This window comes from Squalius cephalus, assembly GCF_949319135.1.
Source record: "Squalius cephalus genome assembly, chromosome: 22".
NCBI lineage: Eukaryota > Metazoa > Chordata > Actinopteri > Cypriniformes > Leuciscidae > Squalius > Squalius cephalus.
The window spans coordinates 19,790,518-19,812,275 of NC_137143.1; the positions used below are offsets into that span (position 1 = coordinate 19,790,518).

General features: G+C 37.2%; 1 protein-coding gene across 2 annotated transcripts; it reads right to left on the minus strand.

Moving 5' to 3' along the window:
- Window positions 1–566: 566 nt before the first annotated feature.
- taf4a (TAF4A RNA polymerase II, TATA box binding protein (TBP)-associated factor) lies at window positions 567–20,388 on the minus strand. Of its 2 annotated transcripts, none has more exons than XM_079857584.1 (15): window positions 18,659–20,388; window positions 16,724–16,863; window positions 11,448–11,561; window positions 11,209–11,301; window positions 10,749–10,871; window positions 9,296–9,385; window positions 8,665–8,844; window positions 5,017–5,161; window positions 4,829–4,937; window positions 3,706–3,875; window positions 3,485–3,615; window positions 3,096–3,221; window positions 2,298–2,354; window positions 2,080–2,199; window positions 567–1,176 (listed from the first exon to the last, which is right to left on the minus strand). In XM_079857584.1, the coding sequence occupies exons 1-15, from the start codon at window positions 19,332–19,334 to the stop codon at window positions 1,009–1,011; spliced, it is 2,442 nt and encodes an 813-aa protein (XP_079713710.1). In that variant the 5' UTR covers window positions 19,335–20,388; the 3' UTR covers window positions 567–1,008. The 2 variants fall into 2 exon arrangements, with proteins under 2 accessions (XP_079713710.1, XP_079713709.1); XM_079857583.1 differs by having other exon boundaries at window positions 11,209–11,304.
- Window positions 20,389–21,758: the final 1,370 nt, after the last annotated feature.

Sequence of the window (21,758 nt, forward strand, 5' to 3'; positions counted from 1 at the left end):
TTCCTCCAAACAGCTCAAAAACAGTGAGTGAAAACCCAGTAACTGGCTGGAGTCATATTAAAAAAGTAAGAAAACGTCCCTTTAAATGCAGGAACTTGCCATTGCAATTTATGGGTAATTATATTTGATTTTCTGCAACAAACTATCATTTATTTCTAGCAGCATGCTACTGTCTTAATCAACCCAGAAGCAACGTCATAATGAACGCAGGTCTACAGTGCCATCTAGTGTACAACAGGAGAACAACAATGTGATGTCCTATTCACTAACGTATGGTTCTTTTGAACCGATTCTCAACGCGTTTGAGGGAAGTAAAACTTTGAGGTAGGGTGACCACGAGATATGCATAAATAAGCATAAAACGTTATATCTAAATAACACTTTCACTAAAACAACCTAAAATGGTGAGCAAGGGAACATGTATGAGTGATGATGTAAACGAATCAGGAGTCATGTATTTGAATATTAGTGAACAGTCTAAACCTATTTGCTTTAAACGAATATAGCAATTAGGAATTCGTATAGCATTACTTGTTATATTATAAAACCACACCACCAAGTATTTTATAGAAACTTTGTCCACTTTTATTTCTTAAAACATCTTTATAAAAACACAAATATAAAATGAATGGGTAGTTCCACTGTGAATTCTTTTTTTACATAGGTAATTTGCACATTACAAAGCCACCTTCTATGAAAAACATATGATATATAATTGCAATTTTCTTTTAACACAATTTAAAGAGTAAAATTCACAAGGGGCAGGGAGCTAAAAACAAGGCAAAATAAAAGACTTAAAAGAAAACAGAAAAACAAGTCAGTTCGTGAAAGAAAAAGGAAAATGTATCACTGTATTTGTATGTGAGACAGTGACAGAAAGTGAGAAAGAGCGATAAAGAAAGATGAAAAGGGAATGACAAAGAGAATGATAATAACAGTAAAAAAAGACAGAAAGAATGAGGGAGTGAGCCCTAAAGACTGAAATGAGGGAAGGGCATGGGCTATCTGCTATTTGAGAAGGGCTCGGTAGAGCAGTTGTGAGTGGCTGGTGCTTCTCTCGTTCTCTAGACAGAAGAGCAGATCCCTGAGGTTTACACGCGTGATGCGCTGGCGAGTGAACTGCCTCGACGCTCCTGCATTTAAGCCCCCGGATGCACTTGCGCACAAACCTGAGCCCTGTCAACATACACACAAACTTTGACACCGGTGCTAAACTGTTTGAACCAACATCTTTTATACTGATATTGGTAGATAAAAATAAAAAAATAGAGTAATACAATAGTGACAGTTGTTCAAAACATATTTCTGTGAATTATAATATATTTTAATATAATTTAAATATAATATAAAATAAGCATAAATAAACAAATATAAAATAAAAATAACAAAATAAAATTTGTGAATTTTAAAAGGGGAATGATAATATATCAAAATATAATATAATACAATATATTACAATATAATATAATATAAGAGTAATCTAATAGTGTAAGTTCTGAGGAAGAAAGGAACTTTAGGTGATACATTTTACAAAAAAAATTACTAAATATATTTCTTAAATCAAAAATAGTCGAATGTGGGTTTTTTTTCTCTGAAAAAGTGAGTGATAATATATCATAATATAAATATTAATATATCCACCTTAATATAAATATTTTAAATGTTTAAAATTCCTCTGAAAAAGGTGAATGAGATCGTGTGTATGTATATATATATATATATATATATATATACAAAATAAAAATAGCATGATACAGAATTATTATTTTTTCGTAAATATATTTTTTACATTCTTATTTTTTTCTCTGAAAAATGATACTATAATATAATATAATATAATATATGAAAATAAATAGCATGATACAGGAATATATTTTTTAAACTGTGTAAAAATTTGCTGAAAATGCCTTTAGACTGTCCCATCTGCCTTTTGTGACAATCTGAGACCCTTGAAGCACAACCTGACATCTCAAACCTGCCCAACAGGTGCTAAATGATTTAAAGAGGGCACAGAGGGGGACAGAAGGAGAAGAGGTGGAGGGCAGCAAACTGCCGTGGTGAAGGATAGATATTTCGTACCTCTGCGTCATTCCCAAACGAAGGAGAATCCAGTTTTCTTTTCTTTCTGGGTCCGATAGCCGCTAACGCCGTCAAGTTGGCGTCTCTCTGTCGAATCTGAGCCAATTCCTGCTGCTGCATCTGTAGCCACACACACACACATATACACATCAGCTCTGACCCATAATCAAACATAATGGTCCTCTGACAAGATAAACATCTCAAGTGTGCCATCTTACCTCTTTGGCCTTCTGTTTCAGCCGCAGCTGCTCGGGGTCCTCTTGTCGCGAGCGTGACTGCAAAATATAAATAGCAATTAGAGGATCAACAGTCAAAACACACAGAGACATCTGCTGAGATCAAATGAATATGTAAAAATTAAGGCTGTCAATCGATTCAAATATGTAATTGTGATTAATCTCCTAATATTTCACAGTTCATGCATTAATGCATGGAATCCTTGTGTATGGAATAAAAAGAGTAATTATGGGGTCCTACAATTTGTGTGGAAGAAATATATAAATAACCGAATGTCTATATAAATACAGTGGACAAAGGCAAAAGTTATGCAACTGTGCTCTTTCCTTCAGAATTAATTCTAATATGCTGATTTGGAGCTCAATAAATATTTCTTATTATTATCAAGGTTGTGCTGTTTAATATTTTGTGAAAACAGATTTTTTTTTTTTTTTTGATTCTTTGATGAATAGAAACTTTAAACCATAGAAATCTTGAAAAATCTTAGAAAAAAAACTGACCACAAACTTTTGAACAGTAGTGTTCATGTATAAAGATGTTTTTGCAGCTAGCCTGCATTCCTCCACATTAACATGTTGATGTTCATAATAACATTTCTATTAATGGTGGTGTTTCACTTGTGGGTGATATTTACTGTGTGATATTTAAATTTATAATGACAATTTATTTTACTTCTGTCTACTTGTCTAATGATACTGCGTCAGGTATCAGGTTTGTTTTGTGTGTGTGTGTGTGTGTGTGTGTGTGGGTGTGTGTGTGGCTAAAGGTGTTTTACTAACCTTAGCTGCCTTCATTAAAATTTCTCTCTCCTGTTCCTCTTTCTTTTGTTTCTCCAACTGGTCAAGTTGCTCAAAGAACTTCAACTGAGAGCGAACATCCTCCACCTGCTCATACCGACTGTCCTCCTGCACACACACATCATTACCATTACACACAGCCTTACAGGCTCAAAACAATCTGATACCTAAAGGATGGAGTGTCTCGCTTTTGAGACCAAAACCTACAACGACCTCTGGATTCAAAGCCTGACATAAAAGAGATTTATCCAGGGTTCAAAAAAGTGTTTTCGGTAAAGAAACATAAAAATATGTTACTAAAAATACAAGCGAAAATATTGCTAAAGCAAGTACGATCCCAACTACTAGCACAACTGGGTCTGCAGACTTGCCTTGTAAGTCATGTTCTTTTGCTGGGCGATCAATGAGACTTTCTCTAGAAGGTTTTGCAGTCTCTGTTGAGTGGCGTGAGAGACGATGTTCACAACCTCAGGACCCAACTCTGTCACTCCAAACCTTTGGCCTGACAACATACAGGGCAACAACTATCAGCTATGGTAAAGCAGTACATTTTTAGCTAAATCGAATACAAGATTTTGACTAGAAGTCTCACCTATCTCTAGTATCTTGTGCTGTAGCATACTGGCGGAGAGGAACGCTTCATCCTTACAAGACCGCGTGACCGCGCCAACCAGCTCAGAGTTGGTGGCCAGGATACGGGCACTCTCCTCCGAAAGATTAACGCCAGCCATTGAGGCCACGTCATTAATGTCGTCATCATCCCTGTACAGATTCAGACACAAGCATATATGTCAGAAAGAGTCCTTAGCATCAAGTTTGAGGGTTGAGTTTGTTTCTCCAATTGTACAAATGCTGCAAAACTATGACTTCAAAATGCCCGTTATTAACATGTCCTTGCAATAATTTGACATCACATAACTGCTCTGATGCCAAAGATTAACTCTAATTCATGTAGACCCTACACACTAAGAAGATTTCTGTAAAAGTTCACTTGACAAAATTCAATTATTATAACTTCAAACACAGAGAATACTTCAGGCATATGCATGTTGATAATATACTGTGTGTGTGTGTGTGTGTGTGTGTGTGTGTGTGTGTGTGTGTGTGTGTGTGTGTGTATATGTGTATATATATATATATATATATATATATATATATATAAAATAAAAAATACATATACACTGTATATACTGTGTGTGTGTGTATATATATATATATATATATATATATATATATATATATACACACTTGATATATATACACAATTTTTTTGTTAAATGAAAATAAAGCAGAAATAAAATATTGCCTTGAAAACTAACTGACAAAACAACATTTTTCAAGGCAACATGAAGTACTAAAATTACTAAAACTTGAAATGAATTCTGAAAATACAATAATAAAAGCTCAGTGAAAATATTAATATAATAATTGTACATAAATACAAAAATAACACTGGTGGTTCAGTATAAAAATGAACAGTACACTGTTATGTGAACTGTGGTCATGACAATCATGGCACTGTGACAGTCATATTTCATGCAGAAACTACTGCCTGAGATGAATTAAGCAGAATGAAATAAGTTTAGCCACACTTTATTGATCACTTAAGATGGCCATGACCCTGTGAAAACCACTATTGAGCTGCTGGAACTTGGAACACGCACTGTATTTCAAATGGAATCATTCAAAAGTTAAACAAACACAAGAATACAAACCTGAAAGTTCCTCCAGCCCCATCCTTGGCTCTATTCTTTTGAGCTATCGCTACAGACACGGAGCCGTGAGCCAGTTTAGTGCTACTCACCATACCCTGCTTCACTGCCACTGAAAGAGAGAGAGATTTTGCAGTTTTTATATTATGAAAAAAGAATCATACTGTAATGGATCTGACAGACACCCTCACCTGTCTGGATCTGTTTGAGCTGCACCTGAGGCTGACCCACCACTATGTGGCTGTGGGGCTGACCCCTGAGCGTTACCATGGGAGTGGTTGTCAGGGTAACCTGAGGGGGCTTCACTATTGCCCCCTGCTGTGGAGGCTGCAACACCTGAACAACGACATTGAATGTAATTCTATAATAACAACCATATGGAGAACATTTTACTGTAGAGGCTTACCAGCAGACTATTGGTCACTGCCCTGTTGGGCCAATGCTGCATAATATATTTGTTTTTAAATACTTTTTTATATCTAAATAATTATTTATTTATCATTATTGATCATGTATAGTTTTAACTATTTGTATTTGTATTAACTATTCAATAATAATAATAATAATAATAATAATACAAGGGACTCAAAATTAATTGAAACTATTTTACTAATACTACTTTTCATTAAATATTTTAATGTTTTTATAAATGCATTCAACCGTCTACAATGCAAGTAAATCACTTGCATATGCGACCAAATTTCATGCTAGGTGACTAAAAAATGTCTTTAATTAGCCAATGTCTAGTAAACTGTATCATTTTACTCGCTTGAAATTGAGTTTGACTAAAGGCAAAAAAAAGTTTAGCGCAGATATAATTTCATTGCCTGTTGAGCTTCGCCCTTCGAATTGACATGCTAGATCTAAATGCAGGGCTTGACAGAACTGCCCGATGGCCAAGAGTTGACGGAACTGTGTCCCGATCGGGCCAGTGCTCCATCATCATGAAAATGTATCATTTGTACGTGTTTTTAAGCCTTGCCAATTTAAGAAATCAAGCACATGAAGAAGCGAAAGATAACTCATGCGCGTCTGACAGAAAGCCGGGTCTGACAGGACATGAATACTGAATCAAGCTCTTTCAAGTCTTCTTGCGCTTGAACAGACAATTTCACACAAAATTATGTCAAAATGCCTGTCTTGGCTAGGATCCTAGTAAACATAGTCGGTTATAGTGAACGTAAACAGTTGAGAAAGACAACGCATGTGTACAGTATCAGTATATTGGATCTGTGCATTATGTCTTAAAGGGGCTGTTTACACCTGGCCACTTCATGCGTTTTCTCAGATCGGATAGCTATCCGATCGTGAAAAGACGAGGTGTAAATGCCCTCCGAAACGCATTCGAGACGGATTTGAATCCGATCGCTCAAACCACTTCAGGAGGTGGTCTGGGCCACATTCCTGACGAAACTGGACAAGTGTAAATGCATCTGGTTGTTGAAACCACATATGCAAATTGTACTCCTCCCAGAAATGCTAAAAAAATAAACGTGTGAGAGCGTGTTATATGCTATATGTAATGTTATAGCCAGATATGACGACGCTACTGGAACACGCATCACCGCAGATGAGCAACTGAGCATCTATTCATTAAGCCAACGTGCAAACTATCGCAAATCAAAGTGAAAGTAAGTCGCAGACGCTTAACACACAATCATTAAAAGTAAAGAAACGAAAGGATCTTACCAGGGCTGTTGCCGCTCTCTCTTATTGCGGCCTTTGATTTTGAAATTTTAGCTGATGATCAATAAAATGCAGCTGATATCTGTTGCTTTCAGTGACATGCACTCCATTAAATCTGCATATAGCGCGGGAATTGAAGATCGGATTTAAATCCGTTTCGCAAAAACACATTTATGTGACCAGGTGTAAATGGAATCGTTTTGATAAATCAGATAGCTATCCGATCTGAGAAAACGCATGAAGTGGCCAGGTGTAAACAGCCCCAAAGTGACAGCAGCCTAATATTCCTGATGCTGTGTGTTTTTAATGTTAATCTATATTTCATTTATAAACTTTATTCTATTGTGTTTATTTGTGCTATTTCTTGTAGTTTGTTACATTTTATTACAGACTGTTTACTTGACTTTAATAATGTTTGAAAATTATATTTTATATTTATATGTCATATTATATTTATATAGAATTTTTTCATTTGCATTGTTCTTGCATACCATAAAAAGTCTGGCAAGTAAAATAAAAAATTTACTAGCCAATGGCGACTCTAGCTTCAGTGTGTCTGTAGAGGGTTAAAGGGTTGAACTGACAATTTCAACCCATTGTCAGGAGTATCAGGCACAAACATTTACTCTATGTTGCCAAAAGTCAATATTCTGAACCAATGTGTAAGAAACACCAACTAGTTATAATGATATGCATATGACGTTTACCTTTGTATTAAATGACACAGCTCAGAGTAATTTTATACTTTGCCACAAGGCAAATACAGGCAATAACATTCAACATCATTTAAAGCATGTACAAAAGCAATTAAAATCCAAACGTTGTAAATTAAGACTAAACACCTCATTTTACCTGCAATATGCTGTTAGCATTAATTATCCCAATAGTGTCCTTGCCCTCACTAAAAAACACATGAGGTAAATGATAGGGCTGTGTATTGGCAAGAATCTGGCGATACGATACGTATCACGATACATGGGTCACGATTCAATATATTGCAATATATTTCGATACTGTGCATAAGGCGATATATTGGGATTTTTTTAAAGTAAAATATATTAAAAATATTTTAAAAAAGACATGATGTGCATAAAAGTCAAAGAAGTTTACTTTAGGTAAACAATTCAGTACACAGAAAATCAAACTGCCAGTTTGGGATTGTGGTTCACAGGTTCTTAGTGAGCAAATTTTTATATGCTCAAGTAGGCCATAATAAAAGAAAATAGGTACAGCCCCTGTCACAATACAAAACAACAACGTGAACTGGACGAAAATGAATGAAAGTGGATGAAAGTGAACAAAAATGAATGTGTCATATATTGAAATCAAGTTTTATGTGATAAAAGATTTTAAAAGAACTGGACGCGCGAATGAGGCGAACCGCGCCGCGCTAAACGCCTCGAGCCGCAGGACCTCCAGACGCGCGTAAACGCGTCTTTGCATTGACTTAACATTGAAATCACTCGCGCCAGATGCTCTTTTCGCGTTTGGTGTGAACGATGCAGGCGATTGCATTTAGAAATAGACAAGCTTTGTTTCCAAATGCACCAAGCAAAGATATCCTATCAATTGTATAAACTTTTATAAAGCCAGCCAATATAATCACAATAAACACATCCAAAATGAAATATTTAACATATATATATAACGCAACGTCTAATTTGTAAACAAAATGATTTACGCACTAAATCCAGCATAAACTCCGGCACAATTTGCATATGTTTAAACTCTCAAGACAGACGTCACATCCCGAACCTCACAGCAGCTGCCGACCGCGTTTTTCGCTTGATATTTGTATAAAGGAACTGCCCAACTCTTTGACGCTCTCGGTCGCTCTCAACGCTTTCTCCGGTCCGCTGTCAATCCTAGAATGTCCAGTGGACACGCACCGTTATAGGCGAGCCTGGCGAGGGCACTAGTGGTGCGTCTCAGCATAGCTATCTAGTGGTAGGGATTGAAACAACATAAACGTGAACCACTGTCTTACGGTCTTACCATGAATATTTTTGGACGAAAAAAAAAAAAAAAAAAAAAAAATCGATATTGTGTTTTTGAAAATCGATACAGTATTGCAAAATAAAATATCGCGATACTCAGGTGTATCGATTTTTTCTTACACCCCTAGTAAATGATGCATGTAGATATGTCTTTACCAGAGAGGCAGTCTGGCTGGAGTTGCTGAGGGCAGGCTGGATGAGCGTGCGAGGAGCTGTAGCGGTGGCTCCAGCAGTGTTGGGGCTGGTCAGCACCACAGCAGACGCCTGGAGGGCCTGGCTCTGCTGGATAAAGGCTGTGGAGTCAGGAGTGAGCTGTCGCAGAGCTGGAAGACTCCTCTGAGGAAACGCATAGAAGAGGAGAGGTTAATTGTGGGCAATAGGATGGTCCCAATTATGAAGTTATCATACAAGCAATTGCAAATAAAGATGTAATGTAACTCCATTTCCTCCTACGCTTCATCTAAGCAGCACTATGTGGCTTATGCAGGCAGTGTGAATGCTGCAACGTGCTAACACCATCTCCCAAATAAACATGCTGTTTACGTGTGCATTGTGAAACAGGCCTCACTAAGATAACAATCCTGCTCTATAAACATTGCTTATAAACTTAATCCCAGTTTGATCCAAAATGATTTTCCCTCCAATTAGACTTTAAACCACTTACGATAATTGTCTATCTAATAAAAGGTAATTACATGGTTCATGTACCTGAAATACGACTATACAATAAAACTGAATTACATGAATCGAGCTACATTTTTTTAGAACTAAAAAAAAAGAGCTTTACCTTAAGGAAAGGCACTAGATAAGGCTGAGGAGACGAGTTGAGCTCTTTGTAGAGCCTGCTGGTGAACTCCTCTGCTTCAATCGCCCCTTCCTGAAGGGGAAAAACAGCAAAAACAACTCACACATATGGACATTTTAATATATTTAGAAGTTCATATCCCTGAGGGTCCAAAAGTCTGAGATCACATAAAAATAGAGTTCATTTAAAATAAACTGAAATTTTTGGATTTTTTAAAATGTTCAACTAAAATATGAGGGAAATATCTTATATTTTTAAATAAGAGGGAAGATCAAAATACTACATTTGGATAAGATATTCATCTGAAAAATTATTTGGCAAAACTACAGGTTTTATTTTTACTACGCAAAAAAAGCATAAAAAAACAAAAAGCTCACAGGAAAAAGCATTTAGTACATTGACTATAACATAATCAGTTATTAATATTTTATTAGTTCTCTCTTGTTTTGCATGCGTTCATAATTCATAAAAACAAATGTTTATTAAAATTTGAATAAGGGGTAAGGATGTCAATTATATATATATACACATAAATGTATAATTTATGCAAATTTATGTGAACTGTATAATTATTTTGTATATATAAATACACACATATGCATGTATATATTTAAGAAACATTTGCATGTATATACTATATATATTTCGACATAATTTATATTATATAGAAATATTTTATATATAATAATTTTTCTTAAATATATACATGCATGTATGTGTGTATTAATATACACAAAATAATTATACACAGTGCACACACATATATTATGTAAACACAAACTTTTATTTTGGATGTGATTAATCGTTGCCAAGCACTAATATACTGTATATATACATTAAATTCTTACAATTATATAAAGGAATTAATACTTTTATTCAGCAAGCATTATATGATGCATTATATTGATCAAAAGTGAAAGTAAAAAAAAATTACATTGTTACGAAAAAAATATTTAAAATAAATGCTGTTCTTTTAAACTTTCTATTAATCAAGGAATCCTGAATAATAATATTAATAATAATAATTAACTGTTTTCAAAATGTATTATAATACGAAATGTTTCTTGAGTACCAAATCAGCATATTTTTATGATTTCTGAAGGATCATGTGACACTGAAGACTGGAATAAATTCAGCTTTACCATCACATGAATAAATTACATTTCAAATATGTTAAAATAGAAAATGTTTCTCAATTGTAATCATATTTCACAATACTTTTACATACTACAAAAATACTACAAAATGTTATTGTCCTCAAACTTTTTGAACAAGTGAATAAAATAGAACTATTTTCACTAATGGTCACTAAAAGTGATTCGGTTCAATTCAGCCTTTTTGTGTTATAAAAGTCTTCAATTACGGCTCGCAAAATGTCAACCTTTTTTCCCACAAAGTCAGAAACATACAAACATACTCAACCTCTGAGACTCACCAGCAGGTTCTTGACCAGCTCTTTAACGTTGGCGACAGTCTCTGATGACTGTTTACCGCTAGTGGCCAGCTTTATCAGCGTGGATAAGAAGTTCCTACATTTCTTTACATTCTCCATTGTCTCCTATAAGAAAAGAAAAGTGATTGCATTAGCACAAAGCCGTTTTACTCCTCCTGCAGTAGCTTAAGGTTATCTAGCAACAGTCTCTTGGACGCATATCAATGTTCAGTTTAAGATTTAACAGCATGAGCCTTGCATCAAATGGGGATTTCAGGGGATTCCCACTCTGAGAAAACAGTTTTTCATTTAGGTTAACAACTCATTTTTCAAAAGCTCTCAAAACATATATGATGAGGTTATATTTATATATTTACAGACCCTTCAAGAAAAGCATGAAGCTAAATGTTCAGCACCGTCTCTTCAGTCTTTGTGTGACTGCTAAGTTAGCGCAGCCTCTCACCGTTGCTGAGGAGACGGTGGTCCCCGTGGCAGCAGTCACAGTCCTCTGGGCAGTTCCCGCCTGCACTGACAACACTGCACCCACAGAGGAGGCCTGCTGACACATGAGAGAGAATGAGTATGAAGAGAGAAGGTAACAGCCAACTCAAGAAATACAATTCACAGCACAATTACAATTTCACATACAATTCCCCTCATTTCTAAGGGGCGGTTTCTTCGTGATGTGCCTTTTGTAGGTACCTGTACAGGTGGTCTCTGGAGTGTGGTAGTGGCCGTGCTGCTGGGTGTAGGAGAGCCCTGCTTTATGATGGTGGTAGGGGTCACCTGTCGGGCCATTAGAGGAGTTCCAGGTGCCTGCAGGCATGCAGAAATCAGACAGACAGCAATGAGAAGAAATCAATACACTACTGTTCAAAAGTTTGGGTCCTGTATATTTTTTTAATGGTTATGAAAGAAGTTTATCTTATGCTCACCAAGACTGCATATATTTGGCCAAAAATATAATGCTGTTAAATATTATTAGAGTTTAAAATAGCAGTTTTATTTTAATATATTTCAAAAATGCAATTGATTCCTGTGATGGCAAAGCGCATTTTTTTCAACATCATTACTCCAGTCTTCAGTGTCACATGATCCTTCAGAAATCATTCTAATATGCTGATTTGCTGCTCAAGAAACATTTCTTCGTATTATTATTAAATATGATAAACAACTATTCATCCCAGCAGAAAAAGAATCAGTATTGTTAAAATCATGCATCTGACATACATTATAAGAGATACTAAATTTGTCCGCCGATTATTCAGAATGATATCTGCCAATATTGATACTTTCATTTTCTGAGGTCTTTCTAGATCTCTTCCAACTAATGCTGTAAACTATACAGAGAACCCTCTCATTTGGTACATTGCTATAATATTAGAGGTTAAAATTAACAACAGATCACAAACTATTATATTCAACTGCTATATATTTTCAGATATAATAATTACACAAATAAAAACTTTAATGTTTGTATACAACTCAGTTGCACATCCGGTAGATTTCATAAAAACTTGTCTTCATGACAAATTTATTAAAACATGCATATATAATTATTACCCCTCTATGGTGATGTCTGAGGGGGTGGGGTTTGATTTATTTCAGATAGGACAATGATGATGGGAGAAGAATTCGTTTTTTGTAGTTTATTTCAACATAGTGCACACCATAAACAAAATATACATAATGGTCAAAGGCACATTATTGATCACATTGACCAAAACAAAGATACTTGAACAGTTACTCACATTTGTGCCATTCCAGAAAACAGTTCCTGTTCAACTGTAGAAACAAGTGAACCCTACCTGGCATTTCCAATGTGTCTGCTGTTTCTTTTGCCATTCACTGAAGAAGAAAAAAACTACCCCAACATCAGTAGTCAGTGATGGAACTTATTTTACCATGATCATGTAGAATATCAGTCCAATGTAGTTGAAATGCTTGCTGATGGTACAGCAATCTCAGAGAAAAACAGTCTGAAGACACTCTTGAAAGTTTGTGGTGCAGGTAGATACTGTAGATCACTGTAGTTAAAAAAAAAAAAAAAAAAAGGCAAACACCTGTCAGCATAATACCATGAGCAACTGTATTATTACATTAGAAATCACTAATAGCCTCCTAATATTGCCCACAAATAACAAAAAACAAACAAAAAAAACAGACATAGACAGTAATTTTTATAGTCTTGGCACACATATGATCTGTTTGCATCATTATACAGTACAACAACGACATTTTATATTTTAGAAACTAAATTACTATTGTTTAGCACATTATAAGCATCCAAGCTTGAGCAGATATTCCTGAACACAGTATTTAACAGTAAACACTGGTCTAAATATTCTTATAATAATAATTCATTACATTTATATAGCGCTTTTCTCTGCACTCAAAGCGCTTTACATAGAAGGGGAATCTCCTCAACCACCACCAATGTGCAGCATCCACCTGGATGATGCGACGGCGGCCAGCTTATTGGTGGAGAGGAGACAGAGTGATTATGCCAATGAGTATATATGGGGATGATTAGGGATGCAAATTTAGCAAGGATGACGGGGTTAAACCCCTACTCTTTCGAAGGACATCCAGGGATTTTTAATGACCACAGAGAGTCAGGACCTCGGTTTAACGTCTCATCCAAATGACATTCATCATGTTACAGTATAAACACTCATTTTAATTTTATATTGTATTATGGTTTTATATTATATTATATAGCATAAAAACATCCTTGTTGCCTATATATTTCATATTTCAACAGGTCTCACACGGTTCCACACATTTTTGTCTGGCAATATAGTCCAAATAGTAAAATGTGTACAATGGAAAACACGTTAACTAATGTAAAATAATGAATGACTTACTTGTCAGTGAATGATATCCTCCGCTTCTTCTGAAGTAAATTCAAGGCTTAATTCTCATAGTGCGTCTTCTTCCAAAAACGATGAAAAGTAGAGTAACCTGACGAAGCTTGATGCTTTGATTTTGTGATAAAATGGACAGAATTTGAAAGCTAAGACTTATTATTATCAGAAGTAACAGGGTGGCTATGTGCGCTACAAATAATGTTTGCTGTTGGGAAAAAACGCAGACCTGGCAACCCTGGCTTGAACTACGGGTGATTCATAGGGTGATTCAGAGACTGCTTTAAAAGGATAGTTAACCCAAAAATGAAAATTCTGTCTTAATTTACTCACCCTCAAGGTCATACAGGTTTGGAGAAACTTGAGGGTGAGTGAATGGTGACAATTCTCATTTTTTGGGTGAACTATGACTTTAACATCGCTATTTTCTTTACTATTAATGAGTTATTGTCATGTTAACAGCCTTAAATTCAACACTAGAGACATTTTATTCACACTAGAGATGCACCGATTACAATTTTCTAGGCCGATTCCGATTTCCGATTTTGCATTAAGTTTGACCTGCCGATACCGATTTTAGCCGATTCCAATTTCATTTTTTCTAACCACTTTTTTTCGTACCACCTCCGGCGAGGTTCTAAGAGAGCTGAGGCGAGCTGAGGCGATACTAAAATGTGACGTGAAAACACGGCAGACTGCTGATTGGTCAGAGAGAATCGTCACTATTCACTGCGTCATCATTGCACGCGCCAGACGGAGTATCCTGAATAAAAAAACAGCAAAAACAAAAACAAAAACATCCAAAAACAGCATATCCTCCATTGTCCTGTGTGTGGGTAGCGGGTGTGTGTCGCGTAGAAGATTAAGTCACGGCAGTTTCCTGCGGCGTCGATATGACGACCCGGTACTATTGTGGAGGTACTATCTGCAATGGAAAACGGAGTGAAAAGCGAGCCGAGCCGAGACGAAACGAGGCGAGTCGAGCTGGTACTGGTAATGGAAAAGCGCCAAAATAGAACTATATAAATTACTCCTGGTGTGGGAAATACACACACATACAGTATATATATAAGATATCTATATATAAGAAAGATATTTCTATATTTCTATAATTTCTGGATAGTTTACTTTATTTATTTTTTATAATCATAACCATACTTGCAACCAAAACTGAAAAATGAAAACAAGTTTAAATGGGTAAATCTTCTACAAATATTTTTGAGTCTTCGTTTTCTTTTCTGACATACTAGAGTTCTTGTTAAAACACACTAGACATACTTGTTTTGAGCACTTTTTGTGTGAATTCATTTTTAGTTTGTCCATCAAAAGTGTGCTTTCACTTTAATTGAGCTTGAGCAGTGTAACCCCCGCTTCACTGCTGCTCACGCGACGCTCCTGCTTGACGCTCACGCACTGCTCCTGCTGCCGGTGTGAATGCACTCATTGATTAACATGCACGCCGAAAAAAATACGCGCTGCTCACATTTGCGGTGTGAAACGGCCGTAATTCACAAGGTTTCCTACATGTGCGTTCCGTGTGCACGTGTGATGCTGATGTTGCGCGATGTTAATCATGCGGCGCCCGAATACATTTGACCGGTATAAAATCGGCATATGTCCGACTGACCGACCGGTCATGGCCGATCCCGTGAAAATCGGCCAATTCCGGTCACCAACCGATCAATCGGTGCATCTCTAATTCACACACAGTATGAGAGGCAGTCTGACAGGTTTTTCTGCCCCCTTTTGATTGACAGAATATAATTGCCCCTAATAATCGGCTGTTTTTAAACAATCAGCTGTTGTACGATAAATAATTGCTTTTATCAGCCAAAACCCATTATTGGCCAACACATCGGTGCATCCCTACTAGGAAAGCATGATATATATATCGCCACCATATCGGTATCGGCCGATATATGTTCATTTTTAATGATATCGTTATTGACTCGATAAGAAAATTTGGCCGATATATTAACGCCAATAAATAATTGGATTATTTCCTTCAGCTGAGACACTTCAGATGCTCACTGTATATGATATATGATATATGATGATATGATATATGATATATATATGATTTATCTCATATAGGATGTGTTTGGTTAAGAATTAACGTGGTAGTAAAGAGCTTACCAGTGATCATCTTTAGCTTCAGCCCATACAGCTCAAACAGCATTGTACATTAATAACTATGATTGGGACATATTACATAACATATTAGAATGAGAACACTATTGTAATAAAACGCTGTGAATTCTTTGGGTTTAGTTGCCGTGTTTCAGCACATTGTTACAGGAAGAGCGCATCCATATAGGTTGAGTTAATTAACCCGCTAACAAAGCGCTTCAGTCTACTCATTACTCATTTACTCAGAGTTCATTAACTCTTCAGCTTCAGCGCACGCAGCTCAAACAGCAATGCTGTTATGTGAAACAGTAATATTAATTTTAGATGTTTCTTTTTCAAAAACACTGATGCATTATTAATAATAACTAGTTATTAATTAATAACACATCCTATACGAGCACTTTTGATTAATTTTCATCAACATTATGGTTTAATTAAAATCAATGTTTAATTAAATTGTCCGTGCCTAGGCTATTCCATTTTATTTATCCATGGCACATGCATTTTGATTCTTTGTACACAAGTAATGTTGTCCTCTGACTTGTTTGCAATAGATTTAAATTTTTTTTTTTATTAAGAAAGCTGGCCATAGAAGTGTAAAATGAATTTTAAAACTTACACTAGTTTAATCTAGGCTACTGTACTGTATATGTTTGATTTATGAGTAAATGCGTGGGACATGGATTTTAATGGTGAGACTTTTGTTTTTGTAATCAGGCTCTCAAAAATTATATAAAAATTTGGATTAGAATAGGAAAACCGTAGATTTAGATTTATCGGCCAATATATATTAGTCATCGGCTTTCCGATACATATAATTATTGGGATTGGCCAAAATGTTCATATCGGTGCAACCCTAATCCCTACATATTATAAATAAATCTAAATAATTATTTTTCTTCAGTCATAGCCGCATTCATTAAGGAATGTGTACTGTTGGTGTTAAATTAGTTGAGGGTGGTCAGACTCAGATGGCATTACCTGTGCAGAGGTGATCTGCCCAGGGGTGGTGCTGGTGGGGGCAGCAGGGCGGGCGGCCTGAGACTGGGCCTGCATCTGTGCCAACATCTGCTGAGGGATCATCAGCAACTGACCACTGTCACTACGCACCAACACCATACCTGGAAACACAAACAGACACATATAGAAAGGCTGACATCACTTCCCATGTAAATTGTTATTCATTAGTGAGCTTTTCGTATTGATCTAACTGGAGTCAAGTCTGGTAACCGTGCCCTGCTTAGAGGCATGAAGAATAAAGCGCACAGTTGGTGGCCTATATTTGCACAGCACACTGAGAACCCTACACACTCCATCTCCTGTTACCGTGTGAACCAACGGATGTGTTCTGAACAGAAACTGTCGGTCAGAGAATCCAGATGGCCTCTTGTAGAAAAACCTGTCAAGTATTCCGTCCAGCTAGACAACAGGCTTGTCAGAATGACCAGAGCATACAGTCAAAAGGAAAAATCATTAGAAAGAGAATAACCAGATTTGCATTTTCTGAAGGAAATGCCAGTGCTTGCGAGGAAGTAAAAGAAAAGTGTGAAAAGGGATGGTCACACTACACTTTGTACACTTTGACTTCCATTCATATGCATGCGAATGCTTGAGACCTGTAACGCAAGCTCATACAATGATGTTTTGCATTTTGCTAGTTTGGTGAACTCTGACCAGTGAATTCGTATCACGTGAACACATTGTGACCAATAGCTTCATCACAGCGTGACCTCTTGAATTAAAAGTACACAAACTTTAAAACTGCGGGTTTGCAGCATTGCAGGAAGGTGGAGTAGATTGTGTTTTTGTACATTTTGGATTTTTTACATGTTTAATTTATATTTTTAAAAAGATGCTGCAGAGCATGACATCACATTATGATCGTTGCAGTGTCCAAAAAAATGTTGTGTGCTCAAAGTCAAGTGTAACCACCTCTTAAAAGACAAGGTAGGGGAATGAGAGACAGAGAGAATGGAAACCAGTAGGCTATATATTAGCACATTAACATTAGTATGAAATCAGGGTAACACTTTACAATAAGGTTCATTAGTTACCAACCTTAGTTAACATGAACTAAGAATGAACATTATTTCTTCAGCATTTATTAGGCTAATATTAATTTCAACATTTACTAATACATTATTAAAAGCAAATGTTGTATTTGTTAACATTAGTTAATGCACTGTGAACTAACATGATCAGCTGTATTTTTATTAATTATTATTAACAAAGATGAATAAATAAATACTGTAACAAATGTGTTGCTCATTGTTAGTTCATGTTAGTTAATACATTAACTAATGTTAACTAATAAACCTTTTTGTAAAGTGTTACAGAGATCAGCTCGATTTCAAAACTTTTAGCACTGAAAGAAAGTGAATGGTAGAATCTAAATTTTAACCTCAAATTGAAAGGAAAGGAAAACTCAATTAGAAGATGCATTATAATTTGACAATGACATCAACAAGCAAGGTTAAACTTTAGAATGAATAAATACAATTCTGCCATCATATACTCATCCTCATGTTGGTCCAAACCTGTAAGACTTCTGAACACAAAAGGAGATGTAAAGCAGAAAGCTTCTCTTTTTTCCCATACAATGAAAGTGAATGTTGACTGAAGCAGTCTGCCTGACATCTCCTTTTATATTGTGCACAAGAATGAAAGTTATGCCGATTTGAAGGACGTATACATAATGCCGATGTTAAATTCTAGGGTGAACTACACTTTACATAATCTTCAGAAACTATAATTGCTTTACTGCTGTTGTATGCACTTAGGGAGCGCATCACAACACGCGCGCGCAAACTTCGCACGAGATCACAGACGGGTGTTAAAACAATCTCTTCAACTTCCTATATTACACAGATTCACATACCTAGACACACATTTAAGAGTTAAAGTGAGTGACGGTACCTGGAGGTAGCTGAATGTTCTGGATGTTCTGGCCCGGGTTGCTCTGAGGGAGTCGGGGCGCTAACACCTGTGGCGCGATGGCCCTAATGGCAGGGCTGGATGCTGCGACCGTTGCCGGAGCTGCTGTTCTCGCAACCCCCTGCAAAACAGCCCCCTTGACCACTCCAGGACCGAGAGTCATGCCGCCGGCGGACTGGATAATAGTTTTAGGGGACTCGGACTTGCTCGCAGAGACAGAGGCAGGAGTCTGGTTCATTAAAAGAGGTGTCGTTGTAGTAGTAGAAGTTGTAGAAGTAGTAGTTATTCCCGGGGTCGCTACATTGGCTACAGTCGTATTATTATTACTCCCGTTAATAGTTAAACCTGTTCCAGCAGTTTGCATAGATGGCCTGACAACCGTCACCGAGGGTCCTGCACTGGATGCTGCGGATGCTGGAGGATTCCCGTAAGAAGACTGTATCACTGTGTTTGGGCTTGGGGCGACAGTGATGTTTCCGTGTCCTTTCGCCACCCCGGGCCCGTTATTAACAACTGGTACAGAAGTTGAAGCCTCGTCTGATGGTGATGATGATGATGGGCCACTGGACACTGGAGTGCCGCTTTCAGTGTGCGAATCCATTGCATTGCCTCCGTTCAAAGTTTGCACTGTGGACGTCCCGATCAAAGTAGTTACCATAGCATTAAGAAACACCGGATCGCCTTAGCTGTCTTCCATCTGTGCCTCGTGCACATCAGTTCAGGAAGTTTGGGTTTTCATCCGCTTTTCCCTCCAGTTGCTTTTCGAAGGAACAAGCGTGAGTGAAGGGGAGTCTCGTGTCACAATGTCAATAAGGATTTGACAAGTGCCCGTGTCACCTCAAGTCCACTAGTAACAATGCTCTTGGGAGAAATAATCATCTAACACACTTGAAGAGCAGCTGCTTTCACTATGTTCATATGTACAAGAGCTCGCGGAATGTCAACATTAGCTAGTTGAATTGCCTCTTTTCCCGGAGTCAGCGGGGTGATTTTCCGGCTGCCTGGGCGCTTACCTCAAACTTATTGTGACAAGATGTGGAAACTTCTAATCTAATACAACCTGAAGTATCGGTAAAAAAGTTTCTTTCCCACTCTTTTAATACAGAAATCCTTATATAGCAGGTCAAAGACTGCCGCCATCTTCGATGTGAACAGTGAGGAGCTTTGGACAAAATGACATTGCGCATGCGCGCAGAAGCGGAAACGTCATTACGCTAGAGTTTTGCGGAATCCTCATTGGTTGTCTCTCTACGTGGAGGCGGGACATGATAAACGTCAGTTGATTCTGGCGGAGCGCGGTCAGAGTCGGTCTGTCATCGAGAAAAGGGCCTTGTGAAGTTGAAAAACAACCGTTGATTTATACGCTCATTGCTCTTGGGCATATCTAGAGGCACTCTTAGCTGTTATGTGTTGATTATAAAGCGTGAAGCGGCTATTCTGTGAACTTCACAGCGGGCTGTCTTCCCCCAAGATGGCCCCGTGTTTTGAAGCGTCTGTGTTTGGTTGAAAGCGTGAAAAGGCGCCACACCTCTGCCAGCGTGACTGGCCATAGAGGGCACGCTTGCGACTGCATCCCATTGACTTACAGTATCCTCCTACTACAGTCTGTATCCTCACGTTTACGTCGTTCAGTTACATGATATAGTTCTTCTGATATCGAGCTTAATTCTTTAATGCAAAAACGTTACCGCAGGGTGAAATCTATTTGCAAGCACAGTATATTTGATTGAACAAAAAATACACAAATGAAACTCCATACACATTATGCATACAATATATGTCAATAAAATAGTTAATGAAGGGATGACTTTGAACCAATGAATCAATTGTTGTTTTTCTTTCTTGGAGACCATGTCTCAGTGGTCATTATACCTGGTATTTTTTTTTTCTGTCATAAAAGGCAGTGCATTTGTCCTCAAAAGTTCTCCCCAAAGTTGTTTTTATCAATTCATCAAAAAAACATTAAAATTAGTTAGTGATGAAATTTGTGTAATGTCATATATAATTTACTTATACAAAATAAAAGTGGTGTAAACTTGTTGATTACTTTTGGTCTAAATCGTTTATCACATTGATTTGAATAGGATAATCACCATATTGATATAAAAATACAAAGAGAAAGAAAACAGGTGTTATCTCAGGCTATGTTTACACGGAAACGATCTGAAGAGAAAACGCAAAAGTGGCGTTGCGTTATCACTTTTTATTCTGCGTTTAGACGAGCGTTATGGGGGGGAAATCTGCGTGCATATGGTGACGCAAAGTGTGAAATTCGATGTATGCACTGGAGTATGCACTCCAGGCGGCTAGGTGGCAATGTGAAGCACTGCCACACAACAACACCAAGTCCGCGTGCCTGCGTACAACCTTCACTGTCTAGCAGACTTTTGCGTTTTTACCCTTTAGACAGGAACGCGACAGTGGAGCGTTTTTAAGATTTCCACTCTGGAGGGTGGTTTCACTTTTTTGCGTTTTTAAGCCCCAAAAACGGCGTTGCCGTCTAAACGAAAGGCACATCTGATAAAATATTTTTACGTTTTCACCCGCAAGCGTTCTCGTGTAAACAGGGCCTTAAGCACACCTGATGCAACTAATCAAGGGCTTCATAAGTTGCACCAGACGTGCTTGAGCTAGAACACATGAAATATCTGAACTAGCTAGGTTTGTTGAGTGTCACGTTTGACTGCACTCGCCCTTCACAAACAAGGAACAGGACAAAAAGATAGCTAAGGCACCAAATTTTCCTATGACAACTTTGGAAGCATAGTTTGCTAGTTAAAAGTTAAAGGAACAGTGGTGACACTACCTGGACAGGGTAAAAAAAGGAAATGGCTGCAACCATCTTTCTGAGAAAGCAGGTTCAGAAAAACACTCGAGTGGCTGCAAAAGACCTGCAACAAGACTTGGTGGCAACAGGCACTGAGTTTTCAGCTTGCACTGGAAGGCGTGTATGCATGTTTCTTCATTTCTAATATAACTTGTATTAAAGAGGAAAAAGACTTGCGCTCCAGGCTGCTACTTCAACTGAGGCACTAATCGCGATATACGATCTGTAGCATCACATTTAACACCATTTATTGTT